The sequence below is a fragment of the Sander lucioperca genome, chromosome 16, assembly GCF_008315115.2.
Source record: "Sander lucioperca isolate FBNREF2018 chromosome 16, SLUC_FBN_1.2, whole genome shotgun sequence".
Lineage (NCBI taxonomy): Eukaryota > Metazoa > Chordata > Actinopteri > Perciformes > Percidae > Sander > Sander lucioperca.
Genome location: NC_050188.1, coordinates 2,205,012 through 2,224,985, shown reverse-complemented (window position 1 = coordinate 2,224,985; position 19,974 = coordinate 2,205,012). Strand labels below are relative to the sequence as shown.

The 19,974-nt window shown below is 40.6% G+C and overlaps 1 protein-coding gene across 2 annotated transcripts; it reads right to left on the bottom strand.

Annotated features, from left to right (window-relative positions):
• Positions 1-1,320: 1,320 nt before the first annotated feature.
• LOC116041231 (SH3 domain-binding protein 5-like) lies at positions 1,321-19,883 on the bottom strand. Of its 2 annotated transcripts, XM_035993145.1 has the most exons (10): positions 19,487-19,882; positions 18,573-18,635; positions 15,940-16,068; positions 7,032-7,196; positions 6,705-6,835; positions 6,375-6,417; positions 4,839-5,055; positions 4,488-4,651; positions 4,271-4,454; positions 1,321-3,584 (listed from the first exon to the last, which is right to left on the bottom strand). In XM_035993145.1, the coding sequence occupies exons 1-10, from the start codon at positions 19,571-19,573 to the stop codon at positions 3,409-3,411; spliced, it is 1,359 nt and encodes a 452-aa protein (XP_035849038.1). In that variant the 5' UTR covers positions 19,574-19,882; the 3' UTR covers positions 1,321-3,408. The 2 variants fall into 2 exon arrangements, with proteins under 2 accessions (XP_035849038.1, XP_031142980.1); XM_031287120.2 differs by having other exon boundaries at positions 4,271-4,651; positions 19,487-19,883.
• Positions 19,884-19,974: the final 91 nt, after the last annotated feature.

Genomic DNA, 19,974 nt, shown 5'->3' with positions numbered 1-19,974 from the left:
ATCCTTCTGGAGAGATCTGCAGAGCTGGTTACAGACCAGGGAAATTGAGATACCACCTCTGACAATGAAGAATATAAAGTTTGGTGTTTTTGTTGAAGATAAGAAGGTAGATTTTGTTCTCAACAACTTGGTGCTTTTAGGAAAACATTTTATACATAATTGTAGATATTTTAAGACCAAACCCTCCCTTATCCATTGGAAGAATGAGCTAAATCTTTTGTCTCGGTCATTGAAATGGGTTAAGGATAAAAAAGCCCTTGAATTGATTTATTTACTTGAAACTCTTCATTTAATTTGAGATAGGCCCTTCTATTTATTTTCTCTTATTTTATTTTTATTTTTTTTATCCTTTTGTCGATTTGTTATATATACGCTCCTAGGTTTTGTTTATATGCTCGACCCGAGGCAAAAGTTCTTTTTGAAGTGGATGTGTAAATATGCAAACAATGTTTGTTTGTATATTTGCATTCTGAATGAGTGAATAAAATAAATAAATAAATAAAAACTAGTTTTATACAGTCCATGGTACAAACAGATACCAAAGGTCGAGTTGGATAGCTGTGTAACGTGTGAGGGGTGACCTGTGGTACTAATGGTCAATGTTGCTTTTATTGTTTTGAGTAGGAAAATCAGTCCATTAGTCACTTACAGGACTTTGCAGAGCAGGAAAGGTGGTGTGACTAACAGAAATAGAAGGCTCCATATCTTTGGTCCTTGTTAGTCTGGCCAGTCCTATGTCCAGAGTACTGCGTCAGCACTGGAGTTTGGTCTGGCTACACCACTCATCTATTCTCAGATTCTTGGGGAAAACACTCCGGCTTGTTTCTATTTCTATTTCTTTAAACCAATCACAATTGTCCCAGGTGGCACTAAGCCCCGGATGCAGCAATGGTGCATAGTCTGGACATGGATGTGATTATAACTGTAGCGAGTCTGAAGCTCCTGCTAAAGCCTCAGGACTGGCGGGCGTACAAAACCCAAACTTGGCACTAGATGTCAGTATCTTACAGAACATGGTCATATTATTGCCCAATTACAAATCAAAGAGTCCAGAGCTACTATGGCACAGATATTGAAATCACAAGATTGAATTGAAAGAATTGAAAGGCATCATGATGTCAGGAGCGTGTGCAGACATGCAGAAGAGAGCAGCAAGGATCGTAAAACAAAGTTACAGAGTAAAAAAAAGCTGGGCTGCACTGAACTCAGGGTACTTACTAAAGTCAAGAGATGACACTACAGCCAGCAGGACTGTTGTGGGACTTTTTTTTAGGAACTGACTGTGAATATCATGATACAGGCATCAAATGGAAACAGTTATTCAGTACGCCTACTGTATTTCTGTTAGTTTAGACATCTGATACTGGACTTCATATTTGAGAGTTTACAAACATCTGAACCATATGTCTGCCATTATTACATTTTCACATGAACACATGGCATAAGCAAACATTTTTAATTAAAAAAAAAAAATCATGAATATAAAAAAAAAAATTAAGGAACTGACCTGGACACTTGTCAGTGCTCTCTGAAGGACAAACTATAAAATAAAGACACTATCTGTAAATGACCTCAAACATTTCATTGGCATTTTGTACTGCAATTACATATGTTACTTACAGTAGCCTTTTGTTCATCATATTGGCTAATACATTATATCAGCAATTAGCTTATATCAGTTGATATATCATGTTTAAGGTACTGTGTGGGTGAAAAAGGACTGAAAAGACTGGAGAAAAAGGGAAGTTGCACCTCATATCTGTACACATTATAATGCAGTCAGGTGAATATTGTGACAAATCAGTTTCAGACTTTTAACCAGCCTTCCAATACAGTAAATATAATGTTATGATTTCACAGGTTAAGGCTTCTAATTCCTGCTGCTGAAAGATTCTGATTCAGCAAAGTCACTGCTAAAAAGGTCTTTCTGGGAAAATCTGTTCCTTTAACTTTAAAGGAATCATTTGACAGGTTGGGAAATACGCTTACTCGCGGGACTATTTCTTTGCTGGGAGCAGTATCTTTCTGGAGTCTCTGCTGGCTGCCTGGCAACTACTTAGAGCCTATTGACGGTCAAACACATAACCCCTTTAAAACGGCCAATTGTCGTTTTTACACACTGCACAAACATTTGAAGAGTGGTATCAATCTTCTCATTTGACTCACGACAAAATAGGGAATACGTGTATTTCCCAAAATGTTGAAATAAGTCATTGTTAGTGCGCAAAGCAGGCAATACACTCAACTGTGGCAGTAAGGGACAGCTGTGTGTGAGAGAACTCAGGTTCCTGTAACCCCTGCTATTGTGTATGAGTTCTGCCAACTCCCCAGACAAACAAAAGTGTAAGTTTAGAGCATGACATTAGAGTATAAATTATTATAGTATAAATATACATCTGTGCTACAGGGTAGTATTTGAGCCTTTTTCTAAAACACAACAGACAACACTCAAAAAATCATTAGTTCAATCACCGCCACCTAAGATGGTGAGCTGCACTCAAAACATTCACTCACTTATTCACAAATCCAAATGGAAGACCATTTGTGTTCAGTCTCTTCTTTTCTTCTTAGTTTAGTGCTCAGAGTACTGCTTGCACTCCACTTTCTCCTTGATAACTATTCCTCCACAATATTCTCCACATCCTACATTTCAACTTTACATTTCGGAGCTACAGAGGGAGCTCAGTAATGAAGGCAGAACAAGACATAATCCAACATCCAACTGATTATGTTGTCCCATTTTGATCATCTTGTGGTGATTCAGATCCAAAAAGAGGCTTACTGCTGACTTAATGGTGCCAACTGTTGTCATGTCAACAGGCTAAATGTTTACCACATTCACTTTGACACATTACTATAAAGCTGCAGATAGGTAATACCATTATTGTAGTAACAACCTGTACAATATGCCAAAGTAAAGAAAATGTGCTATTCTGCTGTACAACACACACTTCTTTGTGGCACAAAATAGACATGTTTTTCTTTTAGCAAAAACAGAGCTAGTGAAACTGGGTCAGTGACAACAAGCCACATCCTCTTTGCAACAGGAAGCAAGGAGGTTTATGGGAAATGCAGTCTTTTGAATAATGCTAGCACTAATAATACCAATAGAGACCAATCCCACTGTCCCTGCTTTCATTTGTTTACAATATAGGTTCACAATGTATTTGACAATGACATACTGATGTTTAAATACACTACGTATAGCACCTTTAATATGACACCATCAGATGTTTAGACCATATGGAGACATAATGTCAGGTTGGATGGAGCTTAGAGTGTGCAGGTTGCTCTATCTTTGCTCAGATTGAGCATTTCATCCTGCGGTGCTCCACGTCTTCTGCCACAGAGTCCAGTTTGAGGCTTGAAGCTGGGCACAGTGAGTGTTTTAAGTGTGACAGACGTTCGTTAGACACTGTTAAGTAACAGAATGGTAGTGGCTGAGCTGGGAGAGGAAGTTTCAGGGTTAATAAAATGGGAGTCTTGTTCATCCCCAGAGTCCCCCTCTTGTTTTTGTGCTACAGTCAATGTTAGCTTGTTTAAACCGGCTTCTAGCGTCGCCTCGGCTCCCTCTGCTCTGTCACCTGCAACAAACACACACAAAAAGGCAATGGTTAATAAATGTGCAAGTGAACCAAGGATAAACCAATTTATCTTTGCTGGAACAGAACTTTATTGAAAACAAAACACTTTCCAGTAGATGCCATCCACCTCTAGCATGGTGAATATGACGCTGTTTTAATTGCAAACTTTTACACAATAAAATATCACTCTGCTGAACTATGGGAAATCCTTCACCCAAAAGGGACAATTCAGATTCCACACAAGTATATACAAACTAATTTATTTTTGTGTAGTCTGGGTCACACACCCAGGCTAAAACCTGTGAGCTCAACTTCAATTAATGCTGCTTTGAGCAAATATACTGTGTACAAGTTATTTTTATTTATGAGTCAAGTCTCACATGGTCTTAAGTGTTGCTTAAATACTTATTGGCAATTAAAGTTTAGTATTTGTTGCTGAATAATTTATCAGCTTCTGCATCTACATCTTTAGAGATGCTGGCATGTGTATTTCCTAGCTTTTGGAAGAGCCAGGCTAGCTGTTACCCACTGCTTCTAGTCTTCATGCTAAGCTAGGCTAACCAAGTCCTGACTCCAGCTCTGTCCTTAATCCCCTGACATGAAATTGGTATTGATCTTCCACTGTAGGATGAAGCATCACATCAGAAGTTAACACACATGTACACGCTGATGTGATGAACACACACCTCTCTCCTGGTCACAGTCTGGAGAGGAAGCTCCACTGCACTGGCTGCGGGGGCCCAGGAGAGGTGAGGCATGCCCTGAACCCCACACTGAGTCTGGGTCATGAGAGCTACATGGGCTCGCTAACTCCAGTCCACCGGGACAGGAGGAGGAGTGGACGGAGGAAGAGGAAGAGGAGGAGAGGTACGAGCAGGAGGTGTGGAACGAAGAGGAGGGGTAAGGGCAGGGCATGTCCAGAGGGGTGGAGGCAGAGGTGGAAGGTTGGGAGGAAGATGAGGAAGGTGAGGAGGGCATAGCTCGGGGGGAGGAGGTGGAATGAGGGTCGGTCTCCTCCTCTGAGCTGCAACTGTGACTGCCCTCTTCATCAATTGATACGGACACCACTGAAACACACACACACACACACACACACACACACACACACACACACACACACACACACACACACACACACAGATATACACATTAAACATGCCAACACACAGATGCACCAACAAAACAAAACAAAAACGTATAATGTGGATGGATGAAGTGAATGCATGTTCATTTCTAAGCTTCAGTTACACTCACTTGACAGACCGTCTGACTCCATCTTGAAGTTAGCGATGTCCTCGTTGCCCCCATCTCCCTCCGCACCAACACCCTGCTCCCTGGTTCCCATGGCGAGGGAGCGTCGCTGGGCATGGATCTCTTCAGAGATGCTCTCTAAGTTGCGTAGTGCTGCGCGGTAGTTGGCCTTAGCCACCACCAATTTGGCCTGACGCTCATCCACATGGCGCTTTAGTTGCTATGAGAAATCAAACACAGTTTCTTAGTAAACACACCTTCTCAAACTTTATGTAAATAGGAATTATATACATTTGACATGGTTTCCTAGGCTAAGTAAGCATGATATTTACTTTACACTTGATGATATTCAGGGGTAGTGCTTTCATTCCTAAGCGAACACAACTAAGAGACTACACCCATGCTAGCCCAGTGAGGCTGTACTATGGCATAGAGGTACTTTGAGCTAAGTACTTACGTCAGCATAAAAACAGGCTAACATATTTAGCAGGTATAATGTTTATCATGTTCGCCTTCTTAGTTTATCATGTCAGCATGCTAACATTTGCTAATTAACACTAAACAAATGACAGCTGTCATTAGTTTTGCAGGTATTTGGTAGTATTCAACATATTAAAGTGATAGTTTGGATACTTTGAAGTGGTTGTTGTCTGAGGTACTTATCCATAGTCAGTGTATTACCTACAGTAGACGGCGGACGCCACGCCAGAGGAACCGACATGGAAGCGAAGCAAAGTAGGCCTACTGCTGTGGACGGGCAGCAACAAAAGATATTTTAGCCACCTGAAAAATAGTGTAAGCTATATTTGAAATATTTTCAGCCGTTTACCTTGCCGTCAGACAGCCTTTTTTCCCAACGAGAAACTGAAGCTGTTATATCCATAAAAACAGTAATTTTACCTGACAGAACAAGGGAGTTGATGGTCTACCGCTGCCTCAATCAGTTGATTTGTTAATGTTATAGTCTCTTAATGTATTGACATTGGTGTTTTATAGGATTAGTTCAGATTCACCAAAGATTTACACAGTAACACAAAGCAAAACTAACCGATCGAGGCAGTAGTAGACCAGCAACTCCTGTGTTCTGCCAGGTAAAATTACTGTTTTTGTGAAAGGAGTCTGGATGGATATAATGGCTTAGGTGGCTAAAATGCATTTTGCTGCTGCTCGTGCTGGCCCCGTTCACAGAAGTACATTGCTTAGCTTCCGTGTTGGTACTGTACAGCTGCTTCTCTAAACCCTAAGCCATCTACTGTAGGTAATACACTGACTATGGATAAGTTCCCTTATACAACCCTACTTTAAATATCCAAACTATCCCTTTTAAATGTTGACCTATGATGGTTAAGTTCACTAAAATTATTGCAATTTAACCTCAGGGGGGCATGAATAAATGTGAGATATATTTTATAAATGATGGATCAACTTATGGACCGACCAACATTAGTGTAGCTAAAAATGTATAAACTACAGTGCTTTGAACTGGTTTGGTTTGGTATCTTACCTTTAAATAGTTTAAAAGCCTGCTAACATACATACCTCAAGCTGTAGATAATACTTGGCTTTCAGTTCAAAATACGGCCTACAGGGGGAGAAAAAGAAGAAAAACTGAGAGAGAGGGAGGAAAAAACTGTGCCAAATGTCAGTGGAGAAACTGCTGGAAGAATAACACTCTGTGAGCAGTCACATTCCTTGGTTCTTACAGAACACACCCCAACACTGCACAACCAACACATGAAACATCTGGACTGCATCAGATGACATAAACGTAGCCCTGCTTTCTCACACACTAACACACTCACACACAGCGAGGCTCAAGCAGGGGGAAAAAGAAAAGGAAACATTCAGAGAGAAGACAAAGGCACAGACCTGGATTTGTTGATGGAGCGTTTGAGTTTCTTCTCTAACTGCCTCATGTGGCTGATACAGGAATTGTAATTGGCTGCTGTTTTTCTGTGTTCAGCTTCACTGCGTGTTCTCGCCTGCTCGGCCTCCATCACCTGAAACAATCAAGACAAGTTTATTTTCACTGTAGAAACCAAGTAATAGACAATTCCAGTATATTCATATTGACTATACTTCCACTTTCGTTTTCTCCAGCATCAGTAGCAGTCTAAACCTCACTCTCAAGCACAAATAACTTGTTAGGACGGAACCTTTTCAGTATTTTTAAGCTGTCTTGGATCATGTTCGTACCCTCTGTGTGGCATGGTTGAGCATTTCCTGCCAGGCAGAGTCAAACTGGCGGCTGTCCTCCTCCAGCAGCCTCTCCTCAGCCAGGGAAATGGTCTCCTTGGCTGCCCGCAGGATCTCCACCGCCCGCTGGAACTCCTGAGTGGCCTTTTGGGCTTCAACCTGGGCCTAGAGTTCAGAGAGAAGGGTCAGTTAAAATCACATCAAATGTGAAAGCGAGGTATAGCTACAAGTGTCCTGCTTGAAAATACTACTTTTATCAGCTTTCAGGTGGTAAATGCTGCTGTGGAGCTTAAGGTTTAACCATGGACTGCGATTTCACTTTATTCTGAAGTGTGAAAAAACTGACAGAGAGCTTAAATCAGAGCATCGTGACATTCCTTTGACACTAATTTCTACCAGCAAGTTGGCCCAGCCTTTGTCATCACATGCTATGAGTGCCTCAGTTGTCCTTGCGTGTCCAGTGTGTGTCTTTGTGTATTTCATGACCTATATTTCCCTTTTGAGGAACCATGGTTGATTCCTTATGACACCCATAGAGGGGCGAAGAGCTCGCACATAGATACGACACACACAGAAAGACAACCCTGCCTTGATCAAATAGACAAACAGGGGCTTTGTCACTAAGAAAATCTGACACACTGTCAGTGGGCTCTTCCTGCCCACAGTCACAGTCAATAGTAGGATTCTTCCAATCATGCTGGACATATTTGGACCCACTCTCCACTCAGACAGGCGTGACTTAAAGGTCAGTGTATTGGCTGAATAGAAAGCCATTACAGTAACTCCTATCAGCTTTCCTGGAATACGATAAGAAATAAGAAAATATGGTTAGCTGGGTTTAATGTAGGTCTATATGTTGTGAAAAGATAAAACTAAGCCGATGACATCACCGAGATTCATTGGGGACATTGGCGAACCCTAGATAACAATGTCTTATGTATTTTACATGATAAGAAGTCTGGTGTTAAAGGCATGAAAATAAACCAAAAAGACAGCATGCTGTTCTCGTAAGAATTTGTTCCAAGACAAAGCAATATTATAGCATTTAGTTGGGGCTGTGATACATTTACATACATGCCGTATATGCTGTACATATTGATTATGATGTTAGTTTTGGGAATGCTCTACCTCTACATATCGAACATTAATCACAAACAGAAGAAACTAACCTATCTCCTTACCCATTTTAAGTTTAAGAAACTAAAATGGTTTATTGTAGGCTAAACAGTTAACAGCAAGCACATCTGTGAAGAATTCTGCTCCAAGCTATCTGGCATATCATTTTACTTCCATCAGGGACATCCAAAATGTTGCAACAACAGGCTGCCCCACTGATACTTTCCCTCTGATCCGTTAACAGCTTTATGGGGAGTTAGAGTACATTTTGTTCAATGCAACAGTTTAAAGGGACACATTTTCCTTTAAAACTGAAGGGTAATCGGTTGTTGCCCTGTACTGTAAGTCTGTCAGTATGCCCCTTGTCCTGTTTGAACTGTATTGTCTGTCTGCATTGACTGTATACTACAATGTAAATAAACATTGCTGGTCTAGGTTGTGTTTCTATCCTTTTGCATTTTGAATGGATTATTGTATGCCAGTGTTGCAGCTAAATGGCCATTTCTAACTATGAAATAAAGCCATATATTCATGTTGAAACTATAGACCATTTCACTGTTTCAAACACAAATTGTTTGAAATCCAAATGGGTTCACATATCACTCATTAAATATTAATGCACATATGCAGATATGGTTTATTCCTTGACGCAGAAGGTCCAGGGTTCGAGTCCGACCTGTGACGGTTTTCCTGCATGTCTTCCCCCCTCTCTCTCCCCTTTCATATCTCAGCTTTCCTATCAAATAAAGGCAGAAATGCCCCCCCCAAAAAAAGGTAAGTTGAAAATTCCCAAGTTGAAATCTTTGTTGGAAATGGGCACGTTGAAATTGTTGTTGAAAATTCGCAAGTTGAAATCGTTGTTGGAAATTCCCAAGTTGAAATCGTTGTTGAAAATTCACAAGTTGAAATCATTGTTGGAAACACGCAAGTTGAAATCGCTGTTGAAAATTCATTAGTTGGAATTATACAAGTGACCACATTCACTCATCACTAACACTCCTGTGTGGAATACCTCAGGCGGGGTTCGAACCCGCATCTCTTAGTTGTCGGTCGGTGTCCTTCCCCACTGGACCATCTCCAGGGATGATAAAACATAAAGAAACTACTTCATGTCCGTCAATCTGCAGACAAACTTAGTTTGTCTTTTCCTTCTGTTGCCTCCGATCTAACCCTAATATAATGTATTACATGTATCTATTGATAAAATAACCTGAAATCTACTCCACAGATGGGAAGCGACTCCGTGATGTTGAACCTTAATTGAAATATTGAGCTGTTTTTTCAGAGACCTGAGCTGAGCTGGAGGAGAAATGCTTCACAGACTGGGTGCCTGGATAGCTCAGTTGGAGCTAAAGAGTTTACTCCTCGATGCAGCGGGCCAGGGTTCAACTCTGACCTGCGGCCCTTTGCTGCATGTCATTTCCCCCTCTCTCTCCCCTTTCATTTCTTCAGCTGTCCTGTCAATAAAGGCCTAAAAATGCCCAAAAAAAAAAATGCTTCACAGTCTGAAGGTTGTGAATTCAAATCCCACTTGTACCATTTGTGTTTTTTCTGTTTCACAAAGGAAAGGAGTTTAGCCTGTGCCTGAACTCATTAAAAAAAACTAAGAGGAGGAAATCAATCTTCTTTTAGGACGAAGAGTAAAAACCCTTTATAAACTCTCCAAACAGGAAGTGACTCATAACTCAGATAAAACGGCTCAGAGGATTTTGATCCTGACGTGGATGTGATGGAGGCCACGCTGATATTTTTAACCTGGTCTCCTGCGATGTACGTATCCCTGGCCACATTTTTGCAGCGCCAAAAGCCCACCGGGTGGTACGTTCTGTCACAGTTTTGAGAAACAAATGTCCACTGGAGGTGCTAAAGAGAAGACCTCTAATGTGAAATGTGCCCTGAAATGGGTTGTAGTTGACTCCATTTTTTATGTTATTAATTATAAAATCAACAATATCTTAAAGCTGTTCTTTCGTGACGCTCAGCATGAATTTACATTGCACCATGTATTATTTCTGTCAGTCGGGACTGCAGCAGATAAGCTGTATTGCTTTATTGTTTATGTTTATTCCCGAGATGTAATCATGGTTTTTATTTCTTCATTTTAATTTGTTATTATGTCAGTCTTATTACCTGTAGAATATTACAATATGCAAGACAGGACTGTAGAGTCTCTACGAGGGCATTTATATGCCACAATGCAATGCGGTCATTTATATCAGACAATCATATATATATATATATAAACAACTGTTGCCCCCGATCTGACCAAAATATAATGTAATACATGTATCTATTGATATAATAACCTGAAAACCTACTCCACAGATGTGAAGCGACTCTGTGATGTTGAACCTTAATTAAAATATATCGCAATGCTATTTCAGTATACTGATAGCTGAGCTGGAAGAGCAATGCTTCACAGTCTGAAGGTTGTGCGTTGAAATCCCACCTGTGCTGTTTCTGTTTCATGAAGGAAAGGATTTTAACCTCCTCAAACACAGAGGAGGAATCAGTCTTCTTTTAGGGAGAAGAGTAAAAACATTTTAAAAACTCTCCAAACAGGAAGTGACTCACAACTCAGATAAAATGTCTTAGAGGAGGTTGAACCCGCCTATGATGGGGGCCAGGCTCATGGGATATACGCAAGGTGCGATTTGCTGGGGGGAATGCGTGTAACGTCTGTAGGAACGTCTGGTGTCAAAGGCCAAGGAGAAGAGGTGGGTTTTAAGACGAAATTTAAAAACAGACAGTTAAGTCAATTAGGAATAAAGCTGTTTGTTTGTACGTATACAGCATATATATATATATATACATATATATATACACATATGATTGTCTGATATAAATGACCGCATTGCATCGTGGCATATAACGTAATATTCTGTAATATTCTAATAAGACCGACATAATAACAAATTAAAATTAAGAAATAAAAACCATGATTACATCTCGGGAATAAATAAAGATTAAAGCAGCGATTATATTTTAATAAATATCAAAAACAATAAAGCAATACAGCTTATCTGCTGCAGTCCCGACTGACAGAAAAAATACATGGTGCAATGTAAATTCATGCTGAGCGTCACGAAAAAAACAGCTTTAAGATATTGTTGATTTGATAATTAATAACATAAAAAATGGAGTCAACTACAACCCATTTCAGGGCACATTTCACATTAGAGGTCTTCTCTTTAGCACCTCCAGTGGACATTTGTTTCTCAAAACTGTGACAGAACCATAGACTGTATATAAGAATGGACCAACAGATCCCGTTGCTCTGGATGGAGACCAGTGAAGGCCTTTAGAAGCACTTTTCCGGTGAGCGCTGAGCGTTACTGCGCAGCCTCCAACTGAGAGAGACGACGTAAATGTGACGTGAGCAACGTGTCTGAAAGTTGGAAGTCTTCTGGTAGCTGTGCCAAGAGAAATCTCAATCATTCCCATTCTTGCAGAGACGGAGAGCGTAGGTATATGTAAGGAGATAACATGGACACAGGCTAATTACTGCTAACTAAATGCTAGTTAACATTAGTAATTAAACTTAAACAGCTAATGTAAGTCGAAACTGCCTGCGAGCTTCTCCTGTACTGTACGGTAATTCCTCTACTATGCGACAGTAAGTCGCATGGTTATGACACAATCATTAGCCTATTTTTACAAAAACGTCTGCTACGGAGCCATAACGTGATGTACAAGGTAATGGAGCCTTTTATACATTGTCGTGTTTCTTTAGAAATAAACAATGGACAAATAGAGTCTTTAAACGCTTCAGATGTAAAGTTATTCGCTGTCAAAGTGACGCCAAAATGAATGGCAGTCAATGGAATGCTAACGTCGGGTGATCGCTTTGTAGCATCAAAATGGCGCCATAGGAGATTCGAGCTCTGAAGCAAAGCTTACCCCCTTGGACAGAACGTACCACCCGGTGGGTTTGTGGCGCTGCAAAAATGTATCCATGTATGTGAATCATTGTATCCGGACTTCCTAATACGCCTATTTTTGTTCGAAATGTTATATATATATATATATATATATATATATATATATATATATATATATATATATATATATATTTTTTTTTTTTTTTTACATGTATTAGTGTGAGCAAACTCCTAAAAAACATGGAAACTCCATACTGATAACTAGCTCTTTAAATAGAAAAAGATCTCAGACTAGGAGGCAGTTCACTGAGGAGTGATGGTTAAAGTCTGTGATTAGGAAACATGGTTGTAGTATGCAGCGTCCTGATTGGTGGAAAATGCTTGCAGAAAGAAACGGCTGTTGTCAGGTAAGAATGTCACTGTCAAAGAGGCTGAGGAGAAAAGTTGACGTGGAAAAGCCCAGCTTTAATGATGAATGGACAGATAAGCAGGCTATGCATTCGTCACCTATGCCCATTTGCAATGAAACGATGTTGTTGCAAAATAATACAACCAGCATCATCATCAAGAATGAAGAACGCAAACATAATGGTCGCGTCATTCACGTGCATATTAAGTAGCCACATGTATATGTTTTGGTCTTAATACATCCATAGATTTACCGCTCCAGCAGAGAGGACGGTTCGTTCAGCCGGCAGTTCAATTTATAAGAATTTGTCCAAATTTCAAGATTCCCAGCAAACTAAGATAAACAGTTAGACTACAAACAGACAGCTTTTGTTTTAGTTTGTTTGTAAAAATTCTCTATTTGCAGAGTAGAGCTGTGTTCGTGTAAAACAGCGCGGTGGACTCAAACAAACCAATTTTATGAAACTCCAAAAGCTTAATTGGCTTCCGATTAACTACAGGTTCAAATTTAAAGTTTTGGTTCTGACTTATAAAGCTTTGCATGGTCAGGCTCCAGTGTATATCTCGGACCTGCTCCATTCGTACACTACGAACAGGCCCCTCAGGTCTTCTAACCAGGGATTACTGGTTGTCCCACGCACCCGTTTAAAAACTAGAGGTGACCGTTCCTTTGAAGCGGTGGCTCCAAATCTGTGGAATGCTCTTCTAATTGTCTTACGTTCTGCAGTCTCTGTTGAAGCTTTTAAAAAGCAGCTGAAGACGCACTTGTTTAAATTTGCTTTTGATTCGTGTATATAAAAATGATGATTTTTTAATGATTGTTTTTAGTCTTTTAGTCTTTTTAGTTTTATAACTTACTATGTTTTGTACAAATTTTTATCATGTGAAGCACTTTGTGACTTTGTCTGTGAAAGGTGCTATATCAAATAAACTTATTATTATTATTATTATTATTATTATTATTATTATTATCTTTTGTGTCCGAATTGTTGTTATATCTTAAGTGTTGCAGTGGTTGGACAGCCTACCCAAGGTGAAGAGATAGGAGTAAGGGGGTGGGAAGATAACAGTTGCTCTCTGCGCGTTATCTGTTAGTTTGACTGGCAAAGTTGAATCCCTCCTCCTTGTCCTCTATCATGACCCATTTCCCAGGCTTAGAGAAGAGAGGGGGTGCAGGGGAAACAGAAGGACTATGATAGATATTTAATGAGGAGAAAGCATATGCGAGGAACAGAGAAAGAACTGAGACTTTAACACTACTCATCAATGGTTTTTGTCAAGTTGGAGATGAAAAATCACACAAAAGTGCCCGTCCTTTACAGGACTTCCTGGACAGAGGAGCAGCACCCTTCCCTTCTCATGCAGGGTTGGTGTTTACTGACAGGGTTGGTGTTGTCAGTAGCTAAGCTGACCAAACACTGACTATGTGAGTCTCTACCTTTCTTTACTTTTGCAAAAATAACAATTGAACAAATGACAAATCTTTAGCACCCTGGTGAGTGACATTCATCAATGGTGGAGGACACAATTTGTCGTTATCTTTGTGGCACAAAAGCCTGCTGAGCATGGGCCAGCATGCAAATGACAAGCATTGTTATCAGTTAATTAACCTCATGTCACAGAGCCCACAATATGTGACTGTCTGTAAGGCAAACAATACGATGGTTTTGGTCTGAAATACCATGACACGCTGTCACCTCGTATACAGTATATGCTATTCATATCATCCTATTGAGTATGTGTGTGTGTGTCAGTGTGACTCATTTTTATTTCACATGTGAGACGCTGTCATCCTGTCTGACGCCTTTGACTCTAAAAAGTCACCTCATTTACAGTTTTCTGGAGGTGAGAGATTGAGTGGAAAGAGGTGGAGAGAGGTGACTAAAACATGGAGGGAGGGAGGGGTACAGGAGACAGACAGCCAGACAGACAGGCAGTGGTGCAGAAGAGAATGCTGGGTAAAAAGGACAAAAGATATGACAGTACAGGCAAATTCCTATACACCACCCCCCAGTTTGTTGGAATGTAGAAGGATAAACATGGGGGGCTGAGGGCTGAGACTGGCTTATGGGTGGGGGTAGGTAGTGTGTGTGTGTGTGTGTGTGTGTGTGTGTGTGTGTGTGTGTGTGTGTGTGTGTGTGTTAGGGTAAGCATTTGAATCCCTTTAAAATAGGTTAAGTATTAAATATTAAATATGCATCCATAAATCATGACCAGACAATCCGCTGGTTGAACCTGGGGGCTTCATCGGCTTTGCTCTTTTCAACACCCTTAATGCACGTACGCACACACGCACACACACACACACACACACACACACACACACATACAAACACACAAACACACACATACCCAAAGCTAGAAAAAGGCTTTGGATTCTTTCACGTGAACGCATCAAAATCCAAAACCTCCCAGTAATCCTGACTCTCATGTGTTACTGTCAGAAGCTGATGCTAGTGGCAGGTAGTTTGTCATATTGCAACAAAGTTAAGCAAGGACACACACACTCACATACATACACAGTCTATTTTAGTTTGGCAGCTCAGCTCTGACACACAAATGTCAGCCTTCTGATGAATGACTCATAAGTTTCTTTCTTATTGGCTGAGACGAGGGGTGCGCTGGACTCTAAATTTCTGGTGGTACCCAATCAGATCAAAGCCTCAAGAGGCTGGAACAATTCCACAGTAAAGGACATGCGGACATGACCCACTGAAGAGGGAACGGCACAGTTTATCCAATATATACAATAATTGTTGTGGTTCACAATATATTTATGTATCGATATATTTATGTGAGGCCTTGTAGAGACGGTCACAACTAATTTCCTTAGTAAAGAAGTCAAGTCAAGTCAAATCTTTTTATAGAGCAACATTTTAAAACAACCCATGTTGACCAAAGTGCTGTACAGACTAGAGCAGGTAGCTAAAATCTGAAAAAAAGAACATAAACACACATTGCACACAGTACACAGTACTATTTTTAGTTCCCTAACCATTGGGGAAGTCACCCCATTTTTGCATCTACCTGCAACAGCGCAGCAAGCATGAAAACACAGATTATGAGAAATATGGCAAGACTAGCAGTTTAAGTGGAGCTCAGATATTCATCTTCCCCACACAGAGTCGGTGTGTGTGTGTGTGTGTGTGTGTGTGTGTGTGTGTGTGTGTGTGTGTGTGTGTGTGTGTGCCTGCGTGCGCGTGCGTGTGTGCCTGTGTGCGTGTGCGTGCATGCGTGAGTGTGAAGTAACTTTGTATACAGAGGTGTGACTGAGTTTAAAAATAGGCATCACGTGACTGTGCTCTCTTTAAGTAGTTATACTCTGAGCTCTTTAATGTTCTCATTGCTAATCCTCAGTAAGCCTGCTCTCACACTCACTGTTTGCTGACCTCAGTCACTCTAGCTTTCCAGCTGTGTGTGCGTGTGTGTGTGTGTGTGTGTGTGTGTGTGTTTGTGTGTGTGTGTGTGTGTGTGTGTGTGTGTGTGTGTGTGTGTCTGTGTACCTGTCTTGCTACTTTGCGGGCTTCCCAGTAAGGTTTGGAGTCGTCCACAGCTCGTCCGATCCTCTTCACCTGCTCGTCCAGTTTCACCGTTGCTTCCACCAGCACAGCACGAAACCGCTGACGACAGTCCTACACACAGATACACACACAGATATTATCCTTTATCATACAGTCATAATACTGCATGTCAAAGCTGTTGTGAAGGTGCTGACTGGAGGTGGAAAACTGGGAAATCACTTTTGGTGATTTACTCAGTACGACCCTCGTTTTTAATGTTGTAAGCTTTAGCCATAAGTTGGCTTGCCTTGCTGCTTGTGCTGTCCTGCTGGCCCTGATCAATTTGGCTTGGCGCCTCCAAAGCAGCTCTTCTAATTCAAGTCATCACTAAACCATTACCCATATACAAGCACATGCAGTGATATACACAGCTGGGCGAATATTCCAATATCTTCTGTCCCAATATAGGTAATTTTACATCTTGATAAAGATATATACCATGATATAACATGTTTTCTGGTAATTCAATAAATAAATAGCACATAAGTGTATGGATTTCTTTTTAAAACTCTGTGTCTTTGAGTGTTGTAAAATATGCCATATAAATAAAATGCATTATTATTTTTATGGTAAAGCCTATTTTTGTTTACTCCTGCATGAATTCAATTCTTGACAAATGAGAAGTAATGTGTATTTGCTCATTTTCTTAAGAACGTTTGTGCAAAAATGAACATAACGTGCAAGGATCAGAACGTAAAGCATCCTCCAGATGATGTAAATATTGCTCAGTTCGGCCGCTAGTTTTTAACATCGCGTTATAAATGATATAGAAAAATCTATACGATAGACATTTTTATATTGTTTTGACGATATATATATATATTGTCATATGGCCCAGTACTACCTGTATCTCAATTATAGTTTTTGCTCCTCAGTGTTGTTGAGTAAACCTTATACACTCTTTGGTGGTGAAATAATGTTGAAATGTGTATGGATGTGTGTGTGTGTTTGTGTGTGTGTGTGTGTGTGTGTGTGTGTGTGTGTGTGTGTGTGTGTGTGTGTGTGTGTGCGTGCGTGCGTTCGTGCGTGCGTGCGTGTGCAATTAGGTCTGTAATCACCTAATCCGAGTTACTGAGTGTGTGTACAGGTATGTGTTCCTGCATGTGTTGTACTTTACAGAGGAGAGAGTTTGAAAGGCAACAGCACCTGCATCCTGTTCGTAAAACTGACGGAAGAGTACAAGAGAGGGTAAAAGAGGGAAAAGGGAGAGGGTCCTACAGGAAGCACACTTCCCGTCACATTATTACGTCTCCTGACTTCCTGCTCCTGCCATGAAATAGTGACACGGCGTGCGTGTGGGAAGTAAAATGTGTACGCTAACTGGTCAGGTGATAGCACACACTATTCATCTCTAACACACACAATGTTCTATCGCTGCCATAAAAGATTTACCTTTATGTTGGCAGAGTATGAGAACCCTTTAACCTCACTGTCTCAGCTTTTCCTGAATCTACTGTACATGGTCCTTAATCAACCCCAGACTCTGCAGCCTGCCTTTTCACATTCTTCAGCTCTCAACTTTCACTCTGCCTCACGATGAATTGCCTTCTTTCTTTTTCTGTTTGCTTATGTCTGTGTGTGTGTATGCAGTATGTATATCAGTGGCACAACTGTTGCTTCAAAATATTGCTAAATCACTAGAAAAAAAGTTAGCTTTTTCCAAAAAACAGCAAACAGCAGTTAAATCCTTTTACACCAGATGGGTAAACATGACCAGGATCTACTGTATAATAATTACCCAGTATTTAGATGGAAGCATGAATTAGGCAATATATAACAATAGTTCCATCGCTTAGATGTGCATATACAAAATCCCGTCCCCTGCCACTGTCTGTTATTAACTTTATTCCAGCACTAGTTTGTGGCATCCGGACGTCAGTGAAGATCTGATCTAATCTAATGAGAAACAGAAGGGGCCTACTTTGAGGAAAAGAAAAAACATAGCTGCCTCTGGAATGTTTTTACTTTTGCTGAACACTAACCCTTCTAGTAAATGTTTAAATCCAAGTGAGCGCTGTTAGAGAGAAAAAAACAACAACTACAATCCATATTTCTGCTGTTTCTTGCTGAATTTTACAGCTTCTTTTCTCTTTACGTGTTTGGTATGTTTTTAAAGGAAATGAGGAGAGCACTTGGGATTTAGATTGCTCCAACTGTGCCATTCAAATATTATATTTAACATTCTGATCACAGTTACACCTCTTGTTGCACTAAGACTTCAGAGTTCAGAGTACAGTGCAGTGTTATTAAGGAGGAGTGACAGCTGCTGCTTCCGTTTTTCCACATTTCCCTCAGAAGCAGCTCCCGCATTTAGACAATTTCCATCAGTCAGTGTAAACTGTTTCTATTCAATGGCCACTTTGCCAGGCAAATTCCTGAAAATACACGAAACGGAACTGGAAATGAGATGAGTTATTTCACAGCACCGGCAGGATTGGGGCCTTAACTTTAGACTTAATGGCTTCTTGAGATGCCTGTTTTTGCAGCGCAGCTCAGCCATAACTAAGTGTTTACCCCAGCAGGGAGAGGCACTGATGATAATGACAATAGTGTTGCAAGTTGGTGTTTCGTCTTACCTCCAGCTCACTCTCCCAGCGGTTAATGTCATCTGTAGACTGGTTCAACTTCTCCAGTTCTCCCTGTTTCCATAAAGCATATCATGCATGGAGAGAAAAGGCACAAAGAGAACAGATTGTGAGTGTAAACTGTGTGACTTCTCTTTACCAAATTACTGAGCATGCAGCCATCAGTGTATGTGTGTGTGTGTGTGTGTGTGTGTGTGTGTGTGTGTGTGTGTTTGTGTGTTCTTGTTTAACTACATTTGTGGGGTCAAAAAATGGGAATACAGTATACTTGTGGGGTCCGGACAGCTTTGTGGGGCCAAAATGCTGGACCCCACAACTTTGAAGGGCTGTTTGAGGGTTAAGACTTGGTTTTATGATTAGGGATAGAATTAGGTTATGGTTAGGGTTAGGGTAAGGGTTAAAGTTAGGCATTTAGTGGTGATGGTTAAGGTTAGGGTAAGTGGCTAGGGTATGCATTATGTCAATGATGGGTCCCCACAAAGATAGTGAGATGCACTGTGTGTGTGTGTGTGTGTGTGTGTGTGTGTGTGTGTGTGTGTGTGTGTGTGTGCGCGTGTGTGTGTTGAGAAAGCATTAAAGGGACAAATATTCTCAAATCTATTTCATATTGCATGAGTAGAAAGAACAATTGACACATTCAGTTAACAATGAATTATTATATTAAATTATTTAGTCTATAAGTGGAACTGTAGTTGCTGTAATATAGTATTATTATGATAAAGGAGTAATATTTCACATTTTCCTGGCTTTTACTGGCTGTGTAAATTCCACTGAATGTAAGGTTTAAATAATAGGCGATTACACACAACCTGACTACTTTTAACTGGGCTTCCCATTTTCATCTCAATGTCACTTTCACTGGTGGCAACATCTGGATCCAATTTAAATAAATAAAAAATACTCACCTGGATTCTTGGATCCACTTGTTCTTCTTCCACCTCAGCACACTGGGAGTCCTCCTCACAATTATTCCCATTTCGTAAAGGATCCATTTTCAGGATATGTGGAAATCTGAAAATGCGGGTCTTCACTGCAAACAATGCGCGACCCCGGGGTGCTGGACGGCAGGGGTATCCAGCAGTGATCCGCCCTCCCTAACCTTTACACAGAGCACATTGCATACTCCATGCTTCGGTTCCAGTGAGTTTAAAGGACCATAGGGAGTCCGCTGTCTGCAGAGGAGCGCGTCTGACCGCTGGGAGATCACACACACACTGTAGGATCATAACCTCAGGGATAGGCAGCAGAGCCACTGTGGAAAAGAAAGTATTAAACTAACGATCATGATCAATATGAGTACTTCTGGTTTGAACTTTCAAAATAAAAGCCAATTTAGTGTGGCCGCAAACTATTTTGTCAAAAAGTGGGCAGGCATGATAATATAATAAAAATG

Excerpts from the sequence above, each read along its gene's own strand:
- LOC116041231 (XM_031287120.2), bottom strand. The coding sequence starts at position 19,573 with ATGGATCCTTTACGAAATGGGAATAATTGTGAGGAGGACTCCCAGTGT. Across the intron at positions 6,418-6,704 it reads CGCTCCATCAACAAATCCAG|GCCGTATTTTGAACTGAAAG; the intron begins GTCTGTGCCTTT and ends CTCCCCCTGTAG. Across the intron at positions 4,652-4,838 it reads GGAGTCAGACGGTCTGTCAA|TGGTGTCCGTATCAATTGAT; the intron begins GTGAGTGTAACT and ends TGTGTGTTTCAG.